The sequence below is a fragment of the Antedon bifida genome, chromosome 1 (assembly GCF_963402885.1).
Source record: "Antedon bifida chromosome 1, ecAntBifi1.1, whole genome shotgun sequence".
Taxonomy (NCBI): domain Eukaryota; kingdom Metazoa; phylum Echinodermata; class Crinoidea; order Comatulida; family Antedonidae; genus Antedon; species Antedon bifida.
The window spans coordinates 14,633,689-14,643,377 of record NC_136226.1 but is presented as its reverse complement, the minus strand read 5'-3'; the positions used below and the strand labels follow the sequence as shown (position 1 = coordinate 14,643,377).

Genomic DNA, 9,689 nt, shown 5'->3' with positions numbered 1-9,689 from the left:
GGTTAAAAGATAAAAATCAGAAAATAATGAAAAAAGTAGAAAACGGAAATTTAATGTATGAAAATGAAATGTGAACGAAATATGTATGAAATATTGAATGAATAAAGGTGGTGGTTAACCACAAAAGAGAAAAAAAAAAAACATTGAAAACATTTGTCAAGAAATATTTGTCATACATTTATCAAACATGAAAAACAACCATCTATATAATACATAATTATTGTGTAATTGTTTTTAAATAAATTATTAATTTACAAAAGGTACTTAGATGAAGTCGCACCAGAGACTGCCAAGAATGTTTACCAAGCAGCTGAAACAAAGATGCTTGTAGAATGACAGTAGAAACTCCCTCCCCCACCACCCTCCTTTGAGGGGACACCCCTATTAAGGAGGCAACCCGTATTAACACTGGAAACTACTATTCAAACTTATTCAGATGGACACCCCTATTCAAGGGACACCACCCTATTCAAGGTACACCACCCTATTCAAGGGACACCACCCTATTCAAGGGACACCACCCTATTCAAGGGACACCACCCTATTCAAGGTACACCACCCTATTCAAGGGACACCACCTTATTCAAGGGACACCACCCTATTCAAGGGACAAAACACAAGGCTGTGAACAATTTTTTAAAGATTTTAAGCAAATAATAAATACTATACAATTTTGTTAATACATTTTATAATAACATCCTTCAAAGAGCTAGTTGTAATAGAGATGAGGCAAGAGTCATGAGGCCTTTACTTATATTAATCAGCATTTACCGTATAACATAGGCCTACATTTCCACGCAATACACAGTAGTAATTCACCACGACGATTAAGCTCGGTTCCCACTTAAACGCAATGCAATGATGTAAGCGCAACGCAAGTGAGTTGATCAATCACAAGCGACAGTTCAGATGATTCTTCATCGCGTCATGATTGGTCAAATTACTTGCCTTGTGTTGCGTGAAAGTGGGAACCAAGCTTTAAAGGTTTTACGATAAGTACATATAAAATGCATCTAAGATATTTTTAATCTTATCACAAGCTTCTCGTGCAACATCAAGTGTTACAAACTCCCGCTCTGCCATGTTTCCTAACTCGTCTGAATACACATTTATTTTCAGCTTGTCTCCTAAAGGACTTTCGTGTTTATTTGAGTTATCCATTCTCAAAAGTGCAAACAACCAGTTGTTTTCTTGAGGGTTGGATGCCGGTTGAATCTGAATTATTAAAAATGTGTTATTAACCAATAGAAAAAGGAGTAGGCCTAAATATTGCGAAATAATGATTTAAAAAGACATACAGAGACATACTTATTTTTATACGAGCATAGGCACATGAGTTTTAATTTCTGTATTTTTGCATACGAAGACGTTATTACCTAAAATAATTGAATCAACGTTTAGTTAATGCTAAGAACAAAAAAGAAAATACTTACTGAAACAAGAAACTCCAACAAGCATGGAAATCGTTCACTAAATTTAGCCCACTTATATGACGTCTGGAGTCTCTTCTTGACTTTATTTGCAATATCAACAGACGAACACTTTGGTATGTTGAAATAATCACAACTACTGTCAACAGTTTTATAATGACGATCTTTAAATTTGGTCATTGTCTGGTTGAGGATTGTTCGACATTTGTGAATTACGTCAACTCTTAAAGACACGAGCTGTGTACTGTTTTGTAGTACACTACGCTCCATTCTGAATTGTGCCTCTCTTAGATCTTGTAAAACAATACTAACAGAAGAAGAATCGGCAGAAAGTAGTTTTGATATATCCTTCTGTAATTCATTTGATAGCTCCTTGTCTTCAAGACTACTTTCAATGCAAACATCAATGTGGGCACAATAGATGTAAACGTTTCTATTTTCTCTGTCCATTCGTTTTACCTCATCGAGTAGAAGTTTTGCTCCTGTAATGTTACCGAGTGTTGCCGATTCCTTGAACAAGTTAATAGCGTCTTCTTTCTTATCATCACGTAGTGCAAGTTTGCCTCTCTCCACCGCTAGAGCTGCCTTTCTTTTATTCATAACATCAGGCTTAGGATATGAGATATTCAATTGTTTCATATGTTCAATTATGACATCAACGTCGTCTAAGGTCGTATTCTTTGTCTTTACATCAGCTAAATATTCCAGAATATTCCACCTGCGTTCTTCGTCAATGTTTAAGTCAAGCGCTTTCTGAAAGTGCCAACAAGAACATTTTGTATTGCCCAGTTTGTCTTTTAATTCTGCTAGCTGTAATCGTGATGGTATATTTCTTGGATCGGTACTAAGCACTTTTTTATGAAACCTTTCGATCGTTTCGATAGATTGTTTCACCATCCAATCAATCTCCATAAAGAAAATGATTGGCGGACCTCTATCTTCCAGAAATTCTTCTAATGCCACGTCAATTACCATTTGATGTTTATCAATAGCTTCATTTTGTTTCTTTTGTGTTTGAAGGAACCAATCAAATTGAGAATTGATGCGAATCACATATTCTGGGTCATCTTCAACATTTTCAAGAAGCTGATTGAAGTATTCGGTAGCTTCATCGTATTTCCCTGCAGAAATAAATTGCTTGGCACGATCACATTTTGCGGCAAGATTAGATGGATTCGTATCGATAGCTTTTTGGAGATAATCTATCTTGGGAGGTGAATATTGATCACGATACTTTGGAGCTGAGACATCTCGGTACACAAGATATGCTTGGTGATACATGAAAGAACTTGGCTCTTCTAATTGTTCAGCGATATTTATAGCTCTCACAGCTTCATGAAAACATGCCATCCTTCTGTACACTCCTACTGCTTCACCTAGTACTTTTTGACGTACTGGACGTTTCCTCAGTGCATTCTTTAAGAATTGTTTAGCCTTGGGAATTTTATTCTGTCTACGTCTTATTTCTGCAATATAAACCAACGCGAAGCTATGTTCTGAATCCATTTTAAAAACCTCAGAGAAAATAGTTAGCACTGTCTGCATATCGGGACAATATTCATTTCGGCTTTTAACTGAGGCTTTGGCTAATCTCCACCTCACAAGGCCGACTGAAAAGAGCCAGTCTTTTTCTGTTGGACATAATTCCAATGCTGTTTCAAACTCTTTAATACTCTCAGAATACCGATTCATACCTACACGTGACAAAGCAAATCCCTTTGTTGCGTGGACACTTCCTTTAAACATATTATTCTCTGGTGATTCATCCTCATAGAGCGAATTTAATTTCCTCAACTCCCGAATGTTAGATTCGAGTCTCTTCTTGTCGCGACGGTCGAACCAGGCTTCAAGAGCAATAGCGATTGCCAAATAACCATTATTACTTGGCTGTCTGGATGGATCTTCTCCTCGAATCCTACGGCGTACTTCATCGATACATTCCATTGCTCCGGCTTTGTTCTTTTCAGCATTTCCTCTGAACCCCGAAAAGAAAAGGTAGCTTTTGAACAACAATCCCTCAATTACCATAGCAGGAGAATCGCTGATATGCTCATCAATAAGCTTCACGAGAGATCCGAATTGTTTGATTGACTTCTTTTCAAGTTCCCACATAAAGTGACAGGGAAATCCCCGAAGCTGGCTCTGTAAGTCTGTTAATGACGCCATACCTTAAAACACCAGCTATAATTGAATAATTACAATTTGTTTTGTTTTTTGGGCCTAATTAATTTTAGTGCGTCGGGCTCTTATCAGTTGATCTCAATCTGCTCCCTAACACAGTGGTGTTTAATGAACCATGTTGGGTCGTTCCACTTTACTAGGAGGTAACTTTCAGACAGTTAACAAAAGTTTTTAATAAAAGAAAACAAAACAATACAATAGGTACAAAAGAACAATGTTAGAGTGCTAAGAACTATTTATTAGGAGACTACTCCCCTTAAAATAACTATGGTACATTAACAATAAGTATTGTGTTGAAAAAAAAGCCCAAAAGGGCGGAGGCTGATACAGAAGGTAATAATAGAATATCATACTTAACTACGCCCGATAGGTAATCTGTTCCATAGGCATAGTGCGTACACTTAATCTGTTAAATATATTATATTTAAATTATTTCTATTTTTGTAGCAATCTTCAAATATTGCACAAACAAATAAAAGTAATAATAATTTTAGTAGAACCAATGGTATACCAACTCCCTGTGTATACAATTCATTGAAAAATCACCAAAACATTAATTTAAAGTGCAGTATAACGGTATGTAGATGCTAACTAGTACAATATGAATATATTATATATTACATAGAGATACTAATAATATAATATTAATTTGACATTAGAAAACAGAAATGGAAACCATATAGGTCAAATTCAACGTTTTGTGCTACAATCCTTTTCCTATTAGTAAAATGGACGAGTCCGCCAATACGGCAAAACCACGCTGGTGGTTTTCAAATAAACTAAGTGTTTTAAAACTACTTATATAAAAAATCCTGTTCCCTTATCTTAAATACATTTACATATTACAAATAAGGGATAATAACTCTTAACTTTCGTGAAAAAATAAAGCGTTTTGTATAAGTAGTTTTTCAGCAACTGTAATTTTAGTTTTAACGTTACGTTCTGACTGCTCAGGAAACGTTGGGCAACTTCGAAAATTTTCGCCTATCCTTTAACACTAGTCGGTCACTGACAAACCAAGACACTGCTTCAAAAAAGGGGCTGTGCCGACGAAGTATCTGAACCAATCACATTTTACTTTAGGTCATTAGAAAGCTTGATTGATTAGCTTTTGCATGGTGGAACAGCCAATATCATTGGATAACTAGGTCAAACGTTATGAACGTTTTTGTAAAGATCTCAACAAATTGGCAAAACAAGCCTATTCTTTAACACAGGGCAATTTTCAAATCGTCTAACTTTAAAAATCAATGCCGACGACGTTTTAAGTTTTTTTAAATTAAAAATAACATGACATCGTAGGTACTTAATTAGGCATTTCAATGTCGAAACAGCCATAAAAATCGGTCAATTATTAACAAAGTTACATTGAAAAAACCTAAAAAAAATAGCTGTTTTTCGGTGATTTCGTGCCGTTTAGCGGAAATCGCCCGGATTTTTGGGTACATAAAACAAATTGTAATGATGATGTTTATATATACACATAATATGTACTTGGAACTTTAATTCTGGTATTTTTATTTGTCAATTTCAAAGTGTTTTTATTTTAAATTTATATTTAAACGAGGATAACGACCTTTGTCCCTCTATTGACGATGGAAAGGGGCCTTTTTTACATATTTTTTTTAAAAATTTTAACCTAAAACAGCCATCACAAGTTGATGACCTGCCGCCGAAGTGGGAGTTACATGCAAATCAATCCTAGGCCTCTACATCATGTATATGCCTACATCATCTGTAGCCTATCCGTCATTACGACGAACAATAAATAGGCCTACCTACCCTTCCTAGTTAAATATCATACCTATGGCTATTTCCATATGAAGTTAGAACAACAATCCCAACAAGTATAGGCCTACTGTACAGTATACAGTACTGAAATATATATTATTTCGACCTCATTGTATAGAAATTAGCCTTAGTCGCTTTCCATTCCAAAATAAAAAACATTTAAGACAGAATACCGTAGTGTCGAAAGCAATGACATTTTATAGGTGTGACGTGGGAATTTCCCGAACGACTGGTCACGTGATGGTATTAACCAATCGGACAAGGAAGGAAATAAATGACATTTTATTAACCATTTCCTCTAATATTAGAACAGAAAAGAAACAATTTGTTTTGGATGAAATAATAAAAAAAGATATTTCTAAAGAGATCAGACCAGTGGCGGAGACGCAGGTCAACTGGGTCCAACTCTCCCTATAGAGTTATGTTAATACATACATAATGTTATGCTGGATAAATATATAGGCCTAGTGAAAACAATTCTAAAATAGATTATTATAAATCGCAAAATTGCCATATGGGCGTTTGGCCTACTTAGTCCTTTCCATTCCAAAGGTGTACGAAAACAGCATAATCCACGATAGGCCTATTAAATCATTCGTGTTACGTGCAATCATAATACATGGGTACTGTAGCTTACCTATATTCTCTTTAATTAATGGCTTACTACGTAAAAGAAACACACTTACAAAGTTATCCCAAAATGTTCGCTTCGATCTTTAACATGTAGCTATATTTGCACTAATTATTCGAAAGCAACGCAGCTTTATTGTTTATGATGGGATTTGGGAATTTCCAGACAGCAAATGATAAGATAAAACTGAACCAATCGGATGATAAGTAACATAATGTAATATTTACTTACTTAGTTAGTTTAGTCAATGATTTACAGTACGATGTGTAGGGAAGTAGGACTAATGAACAAATACAACTGATAGGCTTCTGTACCCTTACTAGGCACCTGTATCAAATTGCATTTTGCAGGTAATACTAATTAAAGTCTAAAAATACAGGTCCCTAGTCCTAATCTATAATCTCTATTTTTTTTCAATAACTTCTCTCCCGATCTTCAAACTGTAAATTATTAATTAAAATCATCAAATATTAAACGCAACATATTTTACTTCTCATCTGAATTGTTCTTATCTTTGATGTCTGGAAATTTCCAAAACTCCACTCATAAAACATTGATTTCCAATAATAATTGTAATACTAGGCCTGTATATTCGCAGTTTAGACTTGGTAGTAGAACTCGCCTCTCCAGGCCAGAAATTGTGTAAACATTTCAACATGCAATAACTTTAATTAAAACTGAGCATTTTTAGACCTAAATAAGACACATAAGAACAGTTTACTGAATTCAACAGTGTCATGATCTAAGTACATATTATTTATTGATAAACAGTCATGCCAGTATACAATAAAAAGCAGTCAGGTGTTGGAAGGAAATAAGAAATCGAAAAAAAGATATCCTCACGAAAATACTTGTTCATTGATCGCAATGCATTATTTTTGTAATAGCATGGAGAAATAAATTAGGAATTCTCCATGTTAATAGCAATATTAATAATAGAATAGAATATACCTGGGATGGGTTAGATTTTTCTATTTGTGACATTGTATTTAAATAAAAAGAAAATATATATGTTTTGAGGATGATTGGTATCTCAACTCTTAGTAGTGGGCAAACCATCAGTTACATATATCATGTTGAAATATCTAAATAGTAGAAGAGTCTTGTTCTACTGCCCACCAACTTGTTTTCTTAAGATTAGTTAATATCATCATATGTTTATTTTATAATTTCACAGATTTAAATTTAAATTTCTATAAAGATATATTTAATAACAAAGTTGTGCACTAGACAATTAAAAAACATAATTGACTGGTTGCACAGTTAATTTTAGAGAATACTCTTTTTTTATACAAATTTAAATAAATTAACAATATTTACAATTGTGATTGCACAGATGTACGGATATTATTCAAAATATATACAAATACAGAAAGCACTGTATGTATTCATAATTACATATAGATTATACAATTTCGTAACATGGTTTAAGTAAACAACATAAGTGTAGTATAGGCCTACTGTATGTACTATATTTAATATATTTCTGTAAAACATGCATAACAAACGGCCTCTTTAAAGGGTCCTCTTAAACACCAAGCCCTATATTATTAAGCCCGTAACTCGGTCCTACAGTACAAGAATAAATTATACAGATGTTTTTTTACTCCTTCAATCTCAAAATTCAAATAAAAAAAACTTGTATACATCAATTCAGTGACCAAAGTCTTAGGTTACAAGCAAATGTTATATGTCTAATTCCTGTGGCATAGCTTTTCGTACAACACAAGAAATTAAGATTTAAGTAAGGCAACTACAGTCAGGCAAGTTAACGTTAAAACATTAATTTAAACTTCTACAATCACATAAAACATAAACATTGAAAACATTTGTCAAGAAATATTTGCCATACATTTAGCAAACATGAAAAACAACCATCTATATAATACATAATTATTGTGTAATTGTTTTAAAATAAATTATTCATTTACAAAAGGTACTTAGATGAAGTCGCACCAGAGACTGCCAAGAATGTTTACCAAGCAGCTGAAACAAAGATGCTTGAGAATGACAGTAGAACCTCCTCAACACCCCCCCCCCCCACCCACCACCCTCCTTTGAGGGGAAACTCCTATTAAGGATACCACCCTATTCACAGGAAACCACTATTCAAACTTATTCAGATGGACACCACTGTTACCACCTATTCAAGGGACACCACCCTATTCAAGGTACACCACCCTATTCAAGGTACAACACCCTATTCAAGGGACACCATCCTATTCAAGGGACACCACCCTATTCACAGTAAACCACTATTCAACAACCATTATTCAGGGGACATCCCTATTCACAGGACGCCACTATTCATGTGGAACCCTAATCAGGGGAACCTCTATTCAGGAGACACTTTCCCGTGAAACGGACAAGTGGAAACATGTACACTATAACCAACCTCTATTTAAGGGACACATTTATTACGGGAACACTTTGTTGGGTCCAGAAGGTGTCTTCTTAATATGGTCTCTACTTTGAAGTTGACATGGTGCGGAATCATACTGCAGTCATAATAATCAATGTTACTTGTTTCTAATATTATTACATGTACATTTTACATGGTTTTGATTGCACTGAAAAGTATAAAATGTATTTACAATGCTATCTAAGATTGTAAATAATACTTCAATTCTTCCTGGAAATCTAAATTAAATTTGTAAATTATACGCAAGTTTATATTAATTAAAATGTTTATATTTTATTTTCAATTATTAATCATATTATTTTCCATAATCAATCATAATTTCTAATTATATTGATGATGACATGACCTTTAGCCAAGTTTTTAACTTTCTATGATTTCTTTTTATATCTGTGCTTTATATTTTTTAATTTACACTATCTCTCAAAATGTTGTTGGATTGCAACATTTTTATTCATTTATGTTAATAATAATCTAATGTCTTAGACGTGATGAATAAATCAAATCATTTAGTAATGAAAACGGTTCCTTCTTCATTTTTCAATTTTATAAATTCTGGTGATTGTGAATATATTGTGTGTAGTGTTAGAGAATAAAAGAATATTAACATGAGATTAATCTCACTGCATAATTTTAATACTAAATATGGTAAACATTTGCCACCCTAAGTGATTATACTATGTCAGATACACTAATATTTGAATTACAATGTGCATATTTATAAATTTGTTTTGTCATGTAGTAATATCATCATCAAATTTATACCAAAATAAATATTTCTTAGTATTAAATGCTTGACTACCCTTTACCACAAAAAATGTGGTTAATGATAACTGGCTTTTATTCTGTAGCAATATACAGACAATAATATATAGCAGGAAAGAGTAATAGCAGGAATATATTATAAAGGAATATTGTATGGAATGGAATTATTCGGTTCAATGCTGTTTTTTGGGTATGCTACTGTAGGTGGATAATATTGCATGCTTTTAGCTTAAAGATGTATTGTCCCCCAAAATCATGAAAAATAAAGATTTTTAAAATCGGACTTTGAATAGGCCATTTTGCAGTTTTAATGAAGTTTTTCACTTCCATAAAAAAAAAAACGGGGGAAAAAAATTATTTAACCTATAAAAAGACAAAATAAACAGTTAAATTACCCAAAAACTCATTGTCTTCCAGACAATTTGACCATTTTTTGCTTTAAATTACATTTTTCTCAGGTAAATAAATTTTT

The 9,689-nt window shown here is 33.4% G+C and overlaps 1 protein-coding gene across 1 annotated transcript; it reads right to left on the bottom strand.

The window, feature by feature from the left end:
• Positions 1 to 616: 616 nt before the first annotated feature.
• Positions 617 to 5,539, bottom strand: LOC144852193 (uncharacterized). Its single transcript, XM_078709946.1, has 3 exons — positions 5,416 to 5,539; positions 1,434 to 3,611; positions 617 to 1,215 (listed from the first exon to the last, which is right to left on the bottom strand). The coding sequence occupies exons 2-3, from the start codon at positions 3,594 to 3,596 to the stop codon at positions 988 to 990; spliced, it is 2,391 nt and encodes a 796-aa protein (XP_078566072.1). The 5' UTR covers positions 3,597 to 3,611; positions 5,416 to 5,539; the 3' UTR covers positions 617 to 987.
• Between the last annotated feature and the right edge of the window lie 4,150 nt (positions 5,540 to 9,689).